Source organism: Cricetulus griseus, chromosome 6 (genome assembly GCF_003668045.3).
Source record: "Cricetulus griseus strain 17A/GY chromosome 6, alternate assembly CriGri-PICRH-1.0, whole genome shotgun sequence".
NCBI lineage: Eukaryota > Metazoa > Chordata > Mammalia > Rodentia > Cricetidae > Cricetulus > Cricetulus griseus.
This window is the reverse complement of record NC_048599.1, coordinates 18,763,266-18,782,205: the sequence shown is the minus strand read 5'-3', so window position 1 is coordinate 18,782,205 and position 18,940 is coordinate 18,763,266. Positions and strand designations below refer to the sequence as shown.

General features: G+C 51.0%; 1 protein-coding gene across 4 annotated transcripts in view; it reads left to right on the top strand.

Annotated features, from left to right (window-relative positions):
• The first annotated feature begins 2,137 nt into the window (after window positions 1-2,137).
• Window positions 2,138-18,940, top strand: part of Plcg1 (phospholipase C gamma 1) — a 30,503-nt gene continuing 13,700 nt past the window's right edge. For 3 of the 4 annotated variants that reach the window (XM_035446887.1, XM_035446888.1, XM_035446886.1), the window contains exons 1-4: window positions 2,138-2,441; window positions 17,781-17,933; window positions 18,041-18,134; window positions 18,291-18,338. In XM_035446887.1, coding sequence (XP_035302778.1) covers window positions 2,225-2,441; window positions 17,781-17,933; window positions 18,041-18,134; window positions 18,291-18,338 — 512 coding nt within the window. In that variant the 5' untranslated portion in view covers window positions 2,138-2,224. The remainder of the gene's footprint in view (window positions 2,442-17,780; window positions 17,934-18,040; window positions 18,135-18,290; window positions 18,339-18,940) is intronic. The other variant, XM_035446889.1, reaches the window with a different exon arrangement.

Genomic DNA, 18,940 nt, shown 5'->3' with positions numbered 1-18,940 from the left:
GTCCTTTCTGGCCTAGAGCCTTTGTACATGCTATTACTTTTGCCTGGAAATTACTTTCCTCCAGCCCACCCTTCAAATGCATTTGGTCATCTTCTTACATCCCCTGGCCTCTCTTGAAGTCCTACAGACATAGACATGCCTCCTCTCACCTACATTGATTGGCCAGCTAGTGGCTGACCACCAGGGTTTACCTCAGCCAGTGGTTCTCTTGTGGAACAGAAACACATGGTCTCAGGTTCCCATTTGTTATGTGACCTCACTTCAAGTCATGGTGCTCTGAAACCTTGATTAGAGGATAATATGAGCATTAGTTGTGCAAGCCAGGGTCAAACAATTGGGTCAATTCCAGTTCCCTCCATCCTACATTAAAGGCCTGTCACTAAGTGCCAGTCAGTCCATCTCAACTATCCCTTAGGACAAAGTTCCTCACTATTATACTGAATTCTGAGTGTCTTGAGAACCATACTCAAGGGAAACAGCACACGTCACCACTTCAGCAAGGCAAAGCAAGAGGTGGGCCAGCTGGGTGGGTTATCTGAACTCATACATTCACAAATTCTAGTCTCATAAATCCCAGGGAAGTTTTTCTGTATCCACTGGGTGCTCTGTGGGACTTCTTACCTCTGAAATGCAGATAGCTGCATGGGAGCTGCTCAACTGTCTGCTCAACACTGGGCAGACAGCATGATCAAGGGCTAGCTACCCTCAGGTTTGCGAGTGCTGTTCAGAGAATGGCCTTAGGAAAACAGATTTTAGGTTATCACACACATCACAGACAGTAGTGCCATGTCTGGCAAACAGTGAAGTGTCAGTGGTGAAAGATGAAGCAGGAGAGGTAGGGGAAGACAAGGACTGCTGGGCCATGAAGGGAGTGCTGATTTGAAGTGGGGTGGGAATTCTTGTGCGTAGTTAAAAGGATCATGATTTAGTTCCATTTTAATGGTAAATTCTGAAGGACAAATGCAGGCAAGACCCAAAAGGATTGCGTACTGAAGAGAGAAGATGAGGCCTCAGGATCATGGGTAGAATGGAGAGAGCCCCAAAGTCAGGCGGGAAGAGCCTCAGTGGATTACCTAGTGGGGAAGCAGAGAGGAAAGACAGCTCCTGGCAAGGTCTGAGGCCTTTCCAACTCAAGAGTTTACTGCCATGTAGAGAAAATGAAGCCATGTGATGAGGATGGCAAGGATGTGGCGCAGATAACGGGATGCCAGGGTCGGGAGGTCAGGGGAGATCCAGGATTGGCGTCACCTGTGTCTGCGCCGAGGCGAAGTCACCGGAAGGGTCGGCTCGACCTGACAACCGGCCCAGCACTGAGTCCAGAGGAAAGCAAGCTTCTGGGGCCAGGAAGGATCGGCGCCTGGGCAGAAAAACAAAGCTGAGGAACACCCAGAGCGTCGGAAAGCATCCGCAGGTAGGGTGCGGGCGGAGCGCGAGGCAGGCAGCGGCCCACACACGAGAGGCCTCTAAGGCCGCGCGCGGGACGCGCGGCCGAGGGTCTGAGGACCCGGCCCACGCCCGCGGGGCCTCTTCGCGCGAGGACATCCTCGAAGGCCACCCCAGCAGCAGCTCGCTCAACCCTCCAAAGAGACGCCTGTGGCGAGGGGGAGGGGCGGGCGCGCCGTCACTCACGGCCCGCTGGCCAATCCGCGGGCGCGCCCCTCCCCGGAGAGGGTGCGCGGAGGGTCCGCCCCCGCCGCCCCTGCTGCCGCCGCGGGTGTGAGGCGGCCAGCCTGGCGCGGCTCCCTCCGCCCGGCAGCCCGCCCAGGTAACCGGGTTCGGCCGGCCGGCGGGCGGGCGGGCCGGGGTCGCGCCGCACCCTCACTCCCCGGGAGGCACGTACACCGCGGCGGGGCTCGTGCGGGACGGCGGCCGTGTGCGCGCCCGGCTGACGGGCGGGCCGCAGCCTGTGGGCGGGGTTGCGCGCGTGACGGGCAGCCGAAGCCCGCGCGGGAAAGCTGCGCGGGACCGAGGCGCAGGCCCTCCCGCCGAGGCCTGCCCGGGGGCGCGGGGCGCAGGCGCGGCGGCGGCGGCGGCGGGCGGGGTCGTCCCCGGGAGCGCCTTTGTTCCCGGCGCGCCGAGGGCGGAGCCTCGCCCCGCCCCGCCCCCGCGCTCAGTCCCCGCCCCGTGTCCGCCGCAGGAGCCGCCACCGGGTGCCGCTTGCCTCCTGTGCTGCCGCCTCCGCCGCCCCGGGCCCGCCAGCCTGCGTCGCCGAGGTCGCTGCAGCATGGCGGGCGCCGCGACCCCCTGCGCCAATGGCTGCGGGCCCGGCGCGCCCTCCGAAGCCGAGGTGCTGCACCTCTGCCGCAGCCTCGAGGTGGGCACCGTCATGACTTTGTTCTACTCCAAGAAGTCGCAGCGGCCTGAGCGGAAGACCTTCCAGGTCAAGTTGGAGACGCGCCAGATCACATGGAGCCGCGGCGCCGACAAGATCGAGGGGTCCAGTAAGTGCGCCCCTGTCCGGCCCGGCTCGCGCCCGCCCGCCCGCCCGCCCGCTTCCCAGACACTTGGGCAAACTTTCGGGCCTCGCGCCTCGCTCCCGGTCTCCGCCTAGTCCCTGGTGGTCACTCTGGGCGGGGGGCATCCGGGTCTTGGATCACCTGATAGGACACCCCCTCCCCCAGGGGGGAGTGTCCCAGGCACTTTGCCCTGAGGCCTAAAAGTCCTCACTGTCTGGACAAGTAAGTGGAGCGGGATTCTGGCCCCGAGAACCAGACCGCTGTCAGCAGCGGTGAGGGAGAGCCAAGGCAGGCGCCCCTTACCCAGCCTGAGAACCTGGGGCACCGACAAGACCTTCCTGCCCACTGCCATTTCTCCAGAGAGTGCTGCCTGTGAGAAGTCCGAGAGCTCCAGGATGAGCACAAGAACCTTTGGAATCCCCGTGTAGAACTCAGGCAGATGTTGGGTTAGGGTTAGTTTTGGAGCAAAGTGGGGCCTACTCATCTCCCTCTTGGAGATAAGGAAGAATGTGGGCCTTTGGGAGGGTGGGAGTAGAAGAGCTGAGAGAAAACAGTGGCTGCCTTTTTCCTGGAGGCTGCTTTTGTCCCAAATCTGAATTTTGGAGGTCTGTGTTAATAGGCAGACATCCAGAACCATAGCTGGGTCTCTTGGTAAACCTTCCAGCCTTCTTTGCCCTTGCAAGCCTGTAACAGGGAGCTTGGACTCGGAAGGGATCCCAGGGCCTTGGGGTCAGGTGCTCTCAGGAGCTGACAGCCCTTTGTTTTGGATGTCTAGTGACCTCAGGGGAGCCATGAGTTGCTCCCCTGGTTTCCTGCCTCAGCCTTCCCAGGCCTGAGTTTGGCGGGTTCACACGGGTCTCTGGTGGGAGGAGTGAAGAAGACGTTTTGTGAAGCCTCAGCTCTTCTGAGAGTCATTTTGCTTGGTGTGAGGCTGGGTGGGCACTCAGTTCTGTCCTCCCAGCTGAGAAGATGATGTATTTGCAACTCCAGGCTTTGAGATGGTTCTTGCAAGGACCCCAAAGAGACTATGATTGGAGAGACCTAGTCTCAGAACCAGGTCTGTGTTGGGGGAGGGGGGTAGTCAGGAAGTAACAACGGAGGAAAGGTCCCACAGATCTTCCTGGGGTAGGTGTATGTGTGTGTAGATGGGGAGGAGATGAGGAGGAAGGAAGGTTTTTGTGGTAAGGCAGCCATCCTCCACTACAAACTTCAGATCTGACACAGCTACCAAACAGAAGTGGCACCTAGCCATCATCAGGACCTCATCAGCCCTGACCTCCACTGGGAACATTTCAGTGATTCAAAAAACCATAGTTTCCAGTGTGGGGGATGGATACTGCAGACAGTTAGGGGATCCTGAGACCATCACCAGACACCCAGTTGCAAGCGACCACCTTTTTTACATTTGTAGTACTTCCTGTGTTCATGTGGTGGGTGGCATTAATTCCCTGATAGCTAGCTCTGTGGTAAAACCTGCATTCTAAACCATGTATGTGATTAGTAGGCAGTAAGTGCGGCCCAGTGGTTGAAGACAGGTATGATTTTGAAGTATGTATGTTAGCTATATGTCACCCAGCCAGGTGCTTTCCTTCTCTTAGCCATAGTCCCTCTCTAAGTTGGTATATTTACTATAAATGGTCATTCTTGGAAGTGAGACAGTTGATGTAAAATAAGCATTAAATTAAATATGTAATAGATGTGAGCTGAGACGAGCTAGCTCTTGTAGAACAGGCTGGTCTCGAACTCACAGAGATCCGAGTGCCTCTGCCTCCCCAGTGCTGGGATAAAAGGCGTGTGCCACCACAGCCAGCGCAGATGTTAAAAAAAAAACCAGCTGTTTGTAGCGATAGTCATGGTAGATGATGCTGTCCTCCTAGACCCTGGGATAGGGTTCTGAGGGAGGTCTAATGTGGCTCTTAAGAAAGAGCTTGGAGGGAGGAGGGCTGAGAGAGGTTCACATTTACTTGACTCACTACTCACTAAAAAAGACAAAAGCGTTTCATTTTGCCACACATCATTTACCCATCCACTCAGCCTTCATGTAGAACATGTTTCTGTAGAGAAAATGTTTGGAGTTTTGTACATTGCATGTCTTTGTAAGTTGGGGCCTGGACAGAAAGAAAGGGTTTGGAGAGAGGACCAGCTAGTCCATTTTGTCTCACTCAGGTCTTTGAGGGTTGGAGACAGGAATGCAGAGGACCTGCAGAGGAATGCATTTTCCCAGACCCAAAAGGGTCACCCAGAGATATGCACATTTTCATTGGGCCAGGCCCTTTGCTTTTTGAGGCCCAGGTTGAAGGCTGGCAGACTGTGTGGAGTTCACACCTTGTGAGTGGAGCTTCCCACCCAAGTCCTGCCCCACTTCTGCACATTTGCACCTCACTACCTTGGGTCCCATCTTTGCAGCCTCCTGCAGATGGTGAGAAAGATTGAGTTGCCAGCTGGGTCCCCTACCACCTGCTCAAATATCTCTTTCTCATATGCCTCAGATGTTTGACTTTTTGCTGATAACCTTAGCCCTGCCTGAAGCCAGGCCATAGAGAAAGACTACCACTGTCCTCAGGGTGCCGGTGGACCTGAAGGACAGACTGCCATCCCTCACTCTTGTGCTCTCTCACATTGGCACTTGTGAAACAAGTAGGCACCTTCTGATGTGAGGCAGCAGCGTGGCTTGAAAGGGGTGGAAAGTGCTTTGGTACCATTGGTGTGATGGTGTGACCAGAGTTAGGCTTGTGTTTGGCATTTATGCTACAGAATTTCAGTGAGTTAAAAGCAGTCATAGACTTCCTGCCTGGTGCTAAAGAGACTTTTCACTCTGGCAGCATAGCCAATCTTTACAAGGACTGTGTTCGCAGACTGTGTTGGCAGCAGGCCTTGACCCCATGTTTTCTGTAGCCTTTGTTGCTCCTTGTGAGGAGAAACCTCCATGTTTAAACAGTATTTACAGGCAAAGACTTCATGAGCATCTGCACCCTAGACAGCCCTCCTAGGCTTTGGCTCTGCAGTTTCCCATATAGTGCCTCTGTAGTGAGACAGTTCAGACCCATGTTTAGGGAGGTGGACCAGTTGAGGACCACTGTTGGCACAGTAGCTCCAGGTGGAGACTAAAGGTATGTTGTGATTGCTGGATGTTGCCTCTGCAGTTGTGGGCATCTGACAGGTGAGAATAGGCCTCTGCTCTGTTATCCACCTGCTCTGAAGGTAGGCCCATGGTACCTGAGAATATTAGGCAGGTGTCCTCAAGGATCCCTTTGTGCTGGCTCAGTACTCCTAGTGAGAACACCAGGAGCATGAGCCTGAATCTCAGAGCTAGCCATGCCTGCCATGTGTTTCCTCTTTGACTCATTTTTCCAGGGGAAGTCAGACCTCTTACTGTTTCCTCAGTCCCCCAAGCTTGCCTGGTGTGAGTTTCCAGGTCCCCTGTCCAGGTGGGGCTGTTTTCTCTGAACCTGATTCACAGATGACTAGCAAAGCTGAGTGAATCCAGTGCTAGGAAGCCCAGCATCTCCAGCTTCTCCCAGGACTCTGTGTCAGGAAGGGATGGCCTACATAGCAGCAGAGACTTGAGTTAGAGTTTAGAGATCCTGACCATCAGCATTGCTTCAGATGGCCCTTGGAATGATGGGCATTTGTTTGGTTAGTAAACATTGTTGCACACACTTTACTTGATTGTGGAGGAGACAGGACCGGAATGCAGGAAAAAATGGTGAATGAGGCTGAGTGCAGAGTTGAGTAGTTGTCTTGCAGTGCCCGAAAACTCACACTCCAAGGGTTGTTCCATCCACAGCTCACTTGCTCTGTGACCTCCACTGTGTACTTACCCTTTTGAGCGTCTTATCTATAAACAGTATTGATTTCAAGGTTCCTATGAGGAATGAAGGAATATTTGTGTAAAGTACTTGGCATCAAGTGTGGCATGTGTACATGCTTAGTGTGGAATCTGACAGGAGAAAATGAGTCCCCAGGAGGGCCAGGCTAGAAGGAGAGTAGATGTGTCTATTGTGGTCAAAGGTGGTACCTGGCCACCAAGTCCTTTGATGAAGGGCAAGAAGCTGCAGTTCTTAGCAGTGCCTCTGTGATCAGGGCTTTTTGCTACCCTGGGCATTTGCGTGAAGAGAGGACAGTTTACTGGGAGCAGCTGCTTGGGTGAAGACATCATGTTGGTTTGTTTCTAAGCCAGTTCAGCACTGATTGGTCTCGCTGTCTGAATGACAGGGGACACCCAGTCTTCCAGGAAGTGCTCTGCCACAGCCCAGAGTGGTAGGGCTACATCCGCTTCTACTGTTTCCTCTACATCTCTTCACTGTGTCTCCTTTCCCATGGAGCATGGTTTCAAGGAGAGTGTATCCTAGGCAGAATACACCGGAGGAAGTGGTGAGGCCTGAGGTTGTAGAAGCCTGCTATTGAGCCTTGCTGTTAGGAGACTGACTTTCCCCCTCTCTGCTCTCTCATGAAGAGAAGTCAATGTGTACCTTAGGAGAGTCTTTCAGGGGTGGCGGGGTGGAGGACTTGAATGTTTTGGTGTGCCATGTAGCCATGTAGAGTACTCCACTGCCCTGGAGGAATCCCTGATAGTGACAAGGAATACCTTCATGCCCTTGGGCATGCTAATCCTGCCCTCCTGGTAACTGAGCTGTGACTACTCAAATGTGTTCTTGTGACCTTGGGTAAGTTACTTTTTAGCTTACCAGACTGTTCTATAAAAGAATTCTTAGCTAGGTATGGCAGGTTCAAGGCCATCTTGGCTACATAGTGAGTTATAGACCAAGCCTAGGCTGCAGAGTAAGACCAGTCTCAAAAACAAAAGGCAGGCAAACAAACAAACAAAATCCTTTTCATGGAGTTATAGCTTAAGGCTAATGAAGTAAGATTGCATGAGATTTTTGTGAAAAGAGCCAGCACAGCATTTGACACCTAGGGACTCTTAGTTATGCCTTCCCTTTGCTCTCATCTTAGTTAACAGCAGGGTTCCACTTTCCAATGGAGTGCCGTTATCTTGAGTTTGGGTACACAGAACAGGGCATCAGAAGAATCTAGCATTAGAATAATGTTCTGGGAGTGCATGGTGTGTTTTCTTACCCATAGCTCCGTTCATCCAAGGAAAGCAGGGACTATTGTCCCTATCCCAGAGAGAAGGAAGCAAAGGTCCCAAGAGTGAGGTTATGGAGCAAGGTCATAGTTAAGTGTGGGATTTATGATTCTTGCTATAGTATTTTTATTCTCCCACTCTAGGAAAGTAACAATAAGTTGGACCATTCTATAGATACCCAACCTCTATTCTATACTCTGGTCAGATGTGTTTGCCCAGCCCAGGCTTCTGTCTGGACAAGCTCACTCATTGCCTCCATACCTGAGTCTCCAGCTCTTGTTCTGGCCATGGTACTTAGATAGCCAGATACCTAGCCTTCCTAGACCTTTCCCTCCTACAACAAAGGTCCTATCTCACCGGGAAGCCAGAGCACCTCATCCCTGGACTTTCTCCCACTTGTGCATGGTAACAACCCATCAGCACTTCTACAGAGGAAAGGGTCATTAGGCACAGTGTTCCCTGTGCTCCCAAGAAACTCCTTTCCAGGGTCCCCTCACAACAGACTCACTCCAGTGTGTTCCATCCCTGTGCTGCTACACCAGTTCATCAGGTGTTGGGTGGGTCTGGCTGCTGTGTACTGGGCACACTGAACTAGGAGAAACTAGGTAGGGTTTCTCCTGCTTCTACTAGTTACGGTATCGGCAGATCACTAAATAAAATAGGTTGCTTTTCGTGTCAACTTAGTCACTTTCTTCAAAAGGGAAGGGAGGGGGGAGACTGGAGAGATGCCTCGGTAGTTAGAGCAGTGGCTACTCTTCCAGAGGCCCCAGGTGTAATTCCCAGCACCCATGTGGTGTCTCACAACCATCTGTATCCTGTCCAAGCAGGATATCTGATGCCCTTTTCTGACCTCCATGGGCATTGCATGCATGTAGTATACAGACATGCATTCAGGCAAATATTCATATATAATAAAAATAAATCTCAGTAGAAAAGTAGTCTGGCTTCCTTGGGCCTCACTGGATCACTGAGCAAGCAAGACACCACGTGTGCACTGGCTTCTCACTGGCAAGCATTGTTAAGTCTAGTGAACATACAGTTAGGGCAGAGACAGCCAGACAAATAATTACAGGGTGTGGTGAGTGCTGTGAAGGAAACAAGCACGGCTACTTTGTCCAAAGGATGGTTGATGGCATGCTGCAAGGACAAAGGCCCTGACCTGGGGCTGGTGGCAGAAAGGTTCGTTTGTCCTTTATGCTACATGTACCATCCATCTACACTATGTCACTGTCTTTGGAGAATGGCCTCAGTGCTCTAGGTCAGCCCTGAGGTGCAGACCTGAACACTGGGCAAACTAGGCTAGAGAGGAATTTGGAGCCTTGTGGTTGGGAAAGAATGGCTTTCTATGTAAAGCTAGGTATGGCGTGCGTGCGTGTGTGCGTGCGTGCGTGCGTGTGTGTGTGTGTGTGTGACTATTGAGGGACTGTCTTAGCATTTAGACTTTGAAGCCCTTATAGAATGTCACTGCCCTTAGACTTCTTTGAGCTGCCACCTGAGCATCATCTGTTGTGGCCTCAGTGTTTCCCCTGTAATTGCAGAGTTAGAGCTTCTTGCAGCCTCTCAGCATGGTTGCTTCCACAGCTCCTTTGCTTCTTATGTGGGGCCTCGAGAGAGTTGGGAAGCCAAGCTCCTGGGCTTCTAGAGAATCTGCTTGTTGGCCCCCATAGAGTAGAGCAAGGAGTCACTGGACCATGGGCTGAATACTGGGAGCTGTGGGGAGAGGTGGTGGGGACAGTGCAGTTATCTTAAGAGTCTGTCTCTACTTGCATTCCTGGCTCAGGCCTTGGTGCTCTCTTTTCATGAAGAGTGTTGAGGTGGTGCTGGGCTAGCCTTTGAGAGGCTGTAGTGGCTTTGTGCCCAGGCACAAGTGTTAGCACTCTTCCCTTACCTCCTAGGAACCAGGCCCATCCTGGGGGAAGCAGGGAGGAGCTCCTTTTTATAGCCCGCATAGAGGCTTTGTGTATAGGCTCTGCTGCTTCCTTCCGGCTCTGGCCCTTCCCGTGTTGGCCAGAGGCCCTGGCTTTAGCAAAATTCGGGAGTTAATGTGGTGAGGCTTCTCCAGCAGAAGACTGGCATCTCCTTTATTGAACCCAGGCTAGGCAGACAGAACTTGGGAAGCAAGAAAAAGAGATGGCCCAGTCCTTGATCTTGGAGTTTGTAATCTACAACATGCCACAGATTCAAAACCAGGGCTGACAGAAGACAGTACTGTCTTAAAGTGCTGAGGGTTGAGCCGGAGGGCCCAGATGTGGTTGGCCTCTCTTTGGCAGGTCACCCTACTCTAGAGTCCCTTCCCTATTGACTGAGACATCAGCACTGGGCAGAGGCTCTTGCAGTGCTTGGAAGCAGAACATAGACGGTATGAAGAGTATACTGGCCAGACCAGTGAGAGAATGTGGGTAGCCCACAACCAGTTGGACACCACTTGTTTGTGGATCTGATTTTTCTTCAGCTCCAGAGAGGCATCCATTTTGAGATTGGCTTCCAGGAGATACTGCTGAGTCTTATGAAGTGATTCTTAAGGACATGTGTACCTGAGGGTCAGACAGCCCTTGGCTTGGCCATAGCTGTGGTAAGAATAAGGCTTTGGCAATAATCTCTGGCTGTGTAGCTAGATGTGGGTTCCGGCTGGGGAGATTCTAGCCTCAGGCCCTAATAGTGGGCCTAAGTTCATAGGGTGATTAGTCTAAGAAAGGGAAACCTCAGATAGCCACAGGTCCCACAGGTTTCTCAGCCTTTGGAGGTAGTAGGTCAGCACAGTTTACCCTGCCCTCATTTGACAGTTTGGGGTATCAGCTGCCCCACAGGCAGTGACAGCCCTTCTCTGAGGCTCTGCAGACCCACTTAACAGCCCTACCTGATGCTACTCATGTTGGAGCAGCTTTTTTCTTTCCACCCAGGCACTTCTTCACCCACAACAGTAATGGAGTGTAATGTGCTTATCTTCACTTGTCAGTCCCAGCTGGGATTGTGGCGTTTCTTGGGACCACTAAGCATATCTACCAGGGAGGTTCAGAAGGTAACAATGGCAGTTTGTCAGGGGCTTGTGGCAGTCCTCTAGAGTCCAGCAGTGACATGAAAGCAAAGTACCTGGTGCCAGGCTGATCCCAAGAGGTTGTCCTGATTTCTGCTCTGAGAACTGGCCTATACTAGAAACATGAAATTCTGTATTAGGGTGTGCATTGGTGGGAGATGGGTGAGAGATTACTAAAACTGGGGGTAAAGTCATAAGGTCTCTCTCTCTCTCTCTCTCTCTCTCTCTTGATAGGTGGAGAGAATTTCAAAAGAATCTAAGCCAGGCTTCCTAGGAAGACAGAGCAAGTTCCCCTGTGGGTTCAAGGCAGAGACTAGATCTTTCTCTGGGGCCTTGCTTCTTTAGGAAGCAAAAGGGAGTGGCTTGGGCTATGGAGACCCAGGGAGTGTGGCAGGTGCTGTGGAGGGGCTAGGCCATGCAGCTCTAAGGCAGGAAAAAGAAATAAGACACCACCAGGCCTCCAACTTGATGACTTCCTTTGTCATTGAGAATTAACCCCTGTGACCTTCTGTGGATTTAAGCCTGGCCCTACTTGCACAAGCAGTAGGTGAGAAAACTTGCTGAGGAGTTTTGCCAAGGGAAGCCCCCTCCCCCCCCCAGCCTATGTCCCCTTCAGTCTGAAGCTGCTGTGCTTTGTGAGAGGGACATCCCAGATTCTCCTTTTACCTCCCAAACTATTGCCTGTCCTCTGCCCTCTGGGAGGGCCTTGCAGAGAAAGGGCTGCAGGCATCGTGTGGTCTCACTCATCTGCTGGGTAGGAGCAGGTTGGTCAGCCAAGAAAGACTGATTATAGTTTCTTTCCTGGCACACTTGTTAAGTTCCTGCTAGGATGGAGGACTGAAGATGATAGATGTGGTCCATGTCCTCAAGGAATTTACAGAAAACAGCCGGACAGCCCTAAAACACACATGAGAACTGAGAGATAGCTTAGTGGGTAAACACACTTGCCATGCAAGCCTCATGACCTTTAATCACTGGAACCCATAGTTGTCCCCTGGCCTCCCCAAGTGTCATGGGATGTGTGCACCCTCACACATCACATTCACACACATAATAATAAAATTTAAAACAATATACATAAGACTTTGACTATAAGAGTGCCACACAGCAGCATGTATGGTGCAGCCTGGAGTCCTGCCATCCTCCCTGTGTTGCTCCCACTTGGCTGCTTCCCATAGGAATCCCAAGGCAGCACAGAGTGCAAGCCCAGGGCACATGCAGTTTGGCATTGAAATATCTGGCTCTGCCACCTCGCCAACTGTCACCTTGGGTAGGATCATTAGCCACTCTTTGTTCAGTGTCCTTGCTTGGGAAATGGGACCCGTAATATTTGCTTCGTAGTATTAGTTGTAAGGATGAAAGAGCAAAGTTTAATTAAGAGTTTTATGTAATGTGCACAGCAAATGTGCAAAAGATTAGTGACAGGGTGCCAGATGCCACTCTCGATGCTGCAGCCCTCCCTACCCAGCAGAGACAGCGACCTCATCCTCTGCTTTGTAGTTTCTGAGAAATGTCTGTAGGCTCTGTCTAGCATAATCTTTCTAACCTAATCCTTCCTCCTGTGGTCAAGCTCTCACACCTAGCATGATGTCCTTCTTACAGTTGCTCACTGTGGATAACAGAGTCAGCTGAACTTGGAGGGTTGGATTGGGGTTGATGAGAAACAAAGGAATCAAAAAACTTCAAAATGTGTGTATGTTTTCAGGCCAGGAAACAACTTGAGGGAGTTGGTTTTCTCCTTCCACCATGTGGGTCCTGGAGATTGAACTCAGGTCATCAGGCTTGGCAGCAAGTGCCTTTTCCTGCTGAGCCATTTTGCTAGACCTGAGAAAAGGGAATCTTAACGGGTGGCTCTGAAGTTTTCAGTGCATGTACCTGTTTGAATGGCAATATTGTTGCTGTACCCAGGAAGCCTAGGGTTTTGGGTGAGAAAAGACAAATATTTGGTTTGAAGTTTGTCTTTGGTGCGTGCGTGCGTGCGTGCGTGCGTGCGTGCGTGCGTGCGTGCGTGCGTGCGTGTGTGTGTGTGTGTGTGTGTGTGTGTGTGTGTGTGTGTTCGTTCCTTAGGTGAACAGATAAGAATAGGAAGTGAGTAGTTGGAGTGTAGTTAGTGCCAGACAGAGGCTAGCAGTGTTGTGTGAATCTGAAGGAATTACAGCTGTGGGCATGACTGTCATTGAGAAGGCAGAGCACCAGAAGAGTAGAGGACTCTGGCCCATGTTTAGTGGGGGTCGGCCTGTAGCTCACAAAGAAGCAGGAAAGTCTGGGCACGGTTATGTGGAAAAAGTCAAAAGTAGAACAGCAGATAGAAGGGAGGTTGTGCACACACAGCGCCACAGATGTCTCCCTGCTGCTCCATTCTTTGCATGACCTCATAGTTATCTGCTTCCCCATCTGTTTCCTCCTTAGGCTGGGATTTTTCCGAAGGGCAGGAACTCAATGCCTATTGATATGTTTCCCCAGGACCCAACTCAGGGCCTGGTGTGAAATAGATAGATGCCTGGTAACTAACAGAATCCTGGAGCAAACAAGTGAGTGAACCTCAAGTGGCGGTGAAGTCTCTTCAGGCTCTGAGTTCTGTGTGGGCCTTCTTTCCTTCCTCCCTTCCTTTGGGACCTACATATGCTGTTACCACGTGAAATAAGCTGTGTTTTAGGAAAGAGGGCTGCCTACCTGGGCAGTGTAAAGCTCTCTGTGGTCACCTTTTCCCCCTGTATACCCAATATCAGAGTTGACACTACCATGGGGACACTCCAGAGCTCCGTCTGCTATGTGTCACCATGTGATGAAATCCCTTGGGCCCTCCATTCCTCATTTACCTAAAGAGAAGAGTCATCTAGAAGTGGCTTGTGTATTGGTGAGGATTCTGTACTGTGCGATTGTAACCTGGAGCAATTTGTACATCTCAGTGCAAGGTTCCCAGGTCCTGTGTAGGGATCTCATGAACCGCTGTCCAGCTGTCTGAATGGCTGTTTCCTGTTTACCAAGGTAGGCAAGAGGCTGAATTCAGTTAGGCCCAGCTGCTCTTCTCAGTCAGGGTGTTGGAGGCAGTCTCTTGTGGTGTAACCTTGTTTGGCTAGGATTCCAAGGAGCGGTCAATGTTCTTTTCATCCATAGTTGTTGGTGTGGCAGTAGCTGCTTGCTGCACAGGCACAGGAAGGACAGTGTGTCTTGGTGCACCCTCCCTTTGCCTTGTGACCCTGGGATCCTATATGTGGACGGTGTCTATCTGTGGGGCTGTTGAGAAAGTGGCTTTGTCAGAGGTGGGAAATGCTAGGACATGAGTTCTTGGGTCTAAATTAAGGTTTTGGGTTTTGTGGCTTGGTTCCCATGGCCTGTATACTGAAGAACCCTAAAAAGGGTTTAGTGCCTCTTTCTTTTTATTCCCTTCCTCTTGTTCCTGTTGTCCTAGGTTATAGACTACTTACCTGTTACCCAGCTCTGCAGTGGATGCACAGGGTGGTTGTCCTGTGATGGGCAGGAGAGCTGGCAGCAAGTGTATGCCAAACCTGATGGCTGGGAAGTGGGGCCTGCCTTCAAGTGCTGGGATTAAAGGCATGTACCACCAAGTCTTTTAAAGGGACACTGACCACCATTCCTGGCATGTCCTGAAGGTTCTTGCTGTCTGTGTAAGCTCATGCAGGTCCAGATGCTACATGTTTAGTAAGGCTGATCTCTAGTCTTCAGGGTCTCAGTCAGGAGACTGTCCATGTGTTGAGGAAGACAGAGAAGAGAGAGGAGGGGGTAGAACCAGAGTAAGTTGCCTTTCTAGAGTCTCTGGCCTCATTGCACACGTTTTGATTTTACAAATTTAGTCTTGTGTCATCTGCCTCAGATCTTAGAGATGGTTCAAAATTCCAGGCAGCAAACACATTTCAACTCCTTCCAAAGCCAAAGTATGAAAGATTGGAATGGTGGTCAGATCAGGGCTGATGCCCCTAGATAGTGTGGCATGTGTGCCCCCTCACTGATAACCCTTGTTACTGATATCCTTTTTTTCTGGACTGTACCATCGGAGTACACATGCCTACACCGTGGGGAGTGTTCAGGGAGTCTTCCCTGTGATGGCAACTCCTGGGAACCAGCCTATGCTCTCTCAGATAAGAGCAATGGCAATGTTTGTCCTGGATGCAGGAGGACAGGTAGTGATGACACAGGATGTGCTTTCAAGGGTCTGATTGACTATTTCATTGCGGTCAGGTCTTTTTCAGTCTGCTCCTGACTAGCTAGACATAGAGGGTATCAGGGCCATTCTGGCATCTCCTTATGGGAGGTAGAGCAAGGGATCATTGTGACAGGTGTAGCTTAGGCGTGCCTGGACGAGCTGCTCTATGCCTGCCTGGTCCCTATTTAATCATGTGCCCACTGTGACTTTAGATTGGACTTTGTGCAAATGTACCTGTAACACAGAGCACCCACTGGCTTTGTGCACATATACACATATGTGCATATGTGTATATATCTGGGGGAATCACATGTGGCCTAACCATGAGCTTCGGGCAGACTTTATAGCTGCCTGTCTGTTGTGTACACACCTTATTGTGTATACAGCCAGTGGCATCTGCTGGGCAGCATCAGGAAAGACCCTAACTGTGGATCATGTAGTTTGTGTGTGAATGTGTGGGAGGGGAATGATAGCTTTGCACTGGAAGAATATTCTAGTTTCTGTTTCAAAGGGCAGACTTCGTGGTGGTTGTGTGGTATATGATGCAGGCATTTCCCCCAGTGGAAGTTCTTCCTCCCACATATAGAAACTGTTCTCGCTGGGCGTTGGTGGCGCACGCCTTTAATCCCAGCACTCGGGAGGCAGAGGCAGACGGATCTCTGTGAGTTCGTGGCCAGCCTGGTCTCCAGAGTGAGTGCCCGGATAGGCTCCAAAGCTACACAGAGAAATCCTGTCTCAAAAACAAAAAAAAAAAAAAAAAGAAAAAAGAAAAAGAAAAAGAAACTGTTCTCAAGTTGTGGATTTGTGACACAGCTCTCCCTACTCTGGTTCTAGAATCAAGTAGAATGCCTCATCTTCCTGCATTCCCCATACCTTTTTACTTCACTGAACCATGTGCCTGCATTTTTCTCATTTTTGCACTCAGTCACTCAGTGGGTACTGGAAGGGCTCTGCCTGCCATGGAGTATGAGAAACACACATTTCATAGCAGTATGAGGCATTGAGAGGACAGTTAATGCAGGATGGAGCTTCTCATGGGATCTTCAGTGGAAGAGAACTCAGGCGGAGAACCTTGCAAACCAGGCTCCAGGATGAAATGGGGTAGGAAGAGTTGCTGTTGCTGTAGGTCTGCCTTGGTTTGGAAGGATCACAGAAGAGGGCAAGACAAAAAGCTCCAGAAGCTCTGAGCCCTATCATGAGAACTTGAAAGGCTGTGAAGGGAGTGGGTTCGTGGTGGGTTAGCAGTGATACCTCAGGAGGGGAGTGAATGGGCCTGTAGGACCAGGCATCCAAACAATGGTTTATGGTTCAGAAGAGTAAGGAAGAATGGGGAGTTGGTGAGAATTATGCCCACCAACAAGGAAAGTCAGGGCTTTCTGCTGGAGGATAGACCTGAGGGCTTTGCTGGGGAGTCAGTACTGGATCCAGGTACAGCCAGTGCTGGTTGTGGTAGCAGAGCAGGGGATAGGGCCAGAAGTGATGTTACTGTTCCAGGTGGCACACATGATGCTCCTGTGGCTGGCTCAAGGGACAGCACAGAAAGACTGCAAGCTGTTGGTTGGGGCCTTTGGAATGTTCCAGCCATGCTGATGTTTGGAACTAGAATCTAGTCGGAAGGAGGACTGTAAGAACATTTTTTTAAAAAAATTTATTTATTTATTATTATTTATTATGTCTGCATATGTATCTGCAGGCCAGAAGAGGCCACCAGATTTCATTACAGATGGTTGTGAGCCATCATGTGGTTGCTAGAAATTAAACTCAGGACCTTTGGAAGAGCAGGCAGTGTTCTTAACCGCTGAGCCATCTCTCCAGCCCCTGTAAGAACATTTTAAGACCTTCCCAAGCTAAGGGGAATCTCTCTTCCTGGGCTATCTATTTCTGTCCATGCTCCAGGCTCATTCAGGGATGGTCTAGGTGTGTTCAGTCAGGGCAGCTGTGGCAGGACCAGATCTACGAAGGCTCAGAGTCCACATCTGAGCACGTGCTGGCTGAGGAACCTCTCCATCCATGTGGCATACTCAGCTTCTGCTCTTTCAGCATCATTTTGGTCTGTTGTCCTTACCACCCTTCAGAAGTGGAGCAGGGGATGTCGGGCAGTTGTCTCTCTGCCAAGACTCACGGTTAACCTGAGTCCATGTAGCCTCCCATTCCACTGTCCTGAGAAACCGAATCAGACCCCTACCTCTTTAGTTGGTGAGACTGCAAATGGGAGGCATTAAATGTGCCACTAGCTTACAGTTGCTCTGTCTTGTCACTCCAGTTAGTAGCCCGAAGGATCATTCACCTCTCAGGCCCATGTACTTGCCTCACCTTTACTTGTGAGAACAGGGGAGCAGTTGAGAAGGCTTTGGTAGCTGAGATAAGGATACCAAGTTGTGAGTGCCGAATGCCTGGTGTTCTTGAACAGCCTTGGCCTTAGCCAGAACTAGGCCTTTGCTAAGACTGGTGTGGGCATGTCTCTGGGGTGTGGGTCGTTTCAGGATTTGCCAGTTTTCTGGACCTGATCCAAGGTTCTGTCTTCGATTCTGAGACCAATCTAGACTTGCCCAGCCTTGCCTCTGGGACTTTACAATTGGGTCTGTGTGTGTATTGTGTTAGAAAGAGATTCACAAGGTACTGCCTTGGTTGGATCCCTGTTTCTCCTTCTGGAGTGGAGTCCAGCTCTGCTCCAGGTACAGGTTATAGCCTATACTCCTAGCAATGGAACAAAGATAGGGAAGGGATAACACATACACTTACACATACACTTACCTCCCTGTCCCCAAAGAGCCTTAGCCTTGCCTTTAACACACACACACACACACACACACACACACACACACACACACACACAAAAAAAAAAAAAAAAAACAAAGGCCTACTATTAGATAAGCCCAGCTCTCCCTATCACCTGGGATAATGTGAGTGGGTTCAGTCTGTCTCTTTGTGGCCCAGTCCTCGAGGGAGGAGGGTGTGGAAATGACTGAGAAAAGCACACCTTTGATGCTGGCTATGAGGACCTCAGCCTGACCTTGGCCTTTACTACCTTTCCAGTTGATATCCGTGAGATCAAGGAGATCCGCCCAGGGAAGACATCGAGGGACTTTGACCGCTACCAAGAAGACCCTGCCTTCCGACCAGACCAGTCACACTGCTTTGTCATCCTCTATGGGATGGAATTCCGCCTGAAGACCCTGAGCCTGCAAGGTGGGAGATGGGATTAGAGGAGGCAGGGTGTGGGTAAGGGGAAAGCCTGGCTGCCCTTGCTCTTGTGGGAGGATGTGCCCTTAGCTCAGCTTTTGCTCTGCTCACAGCTACATCTGAGGATGAAGTGAACATGTGGATCAAGGGCTTAACTTGGCTGACGGAGGACACACTGCAGGCAGCCACACCCCTGCAGATTGAGAGGTGAGACTCATCTTCATGGGTTAAAAGACCAGATGTCTTGGACCAGGTGAAAGGAGGGAGAGACTTGAGGCCTCTCCACACACAGTAACTGCTCTGCTTCCCGGGCTTTCTCTTAGTTGGAGAAGGGACCCTCACCTCAGGCTTCTTTCTCTCTAGGTGGCTCCGGAAGCAGTTCTATTCAGTGGATCGGAACCGTGAGGATCGGTAGGTACTAAATTGGAGGTGTGTGCCCAGCCAGTAGATAGAAGCACCCAGAGCAATTGTGCATTTGAACTGAGCTACCTTGAAGGGACCAGCAGCTCTGACACAAGTAGTTCATTAGAGTGGGGCACACTGCTACTCTGGGTCCTAGAAGGGTGGCTGACAGTGCAGCCAGAAGGACCAAGAGCTGGAGGAAGCAAAAACCAAATGGCATGCTCCATATGTAACTTGTACTGTTGCAAGGCTCTCTGAGAGTCCTAGAGTCAGGAAGTCATGGGAGGTACAGAGTGACCTGTTCTGGCTTCGAGTTTGCTCAGTGTCCTCAGTAGGGTTACTATTACTATGATGAAACACCATGCCAGATTCAACTTGGAGACGAAAGGGTTTGTTCAGCTTACATTTCCATATCACTGTTCATCACTGAAGGAAGTCAGGACAGGAATTCAAAACGGCAGGAACCTAGAGACAGGAACTGATGTGAGGTCATAGAGGGGCGCTGCTTACTGGCTTGCTCCCCATGGTTTCCTCAGCCTGCTTTTTTACAGAACCCAGGACCACCTGCCTGGGGTGCCCCCTACTCACTCACAGTGGGCTTGGCCTTCCCA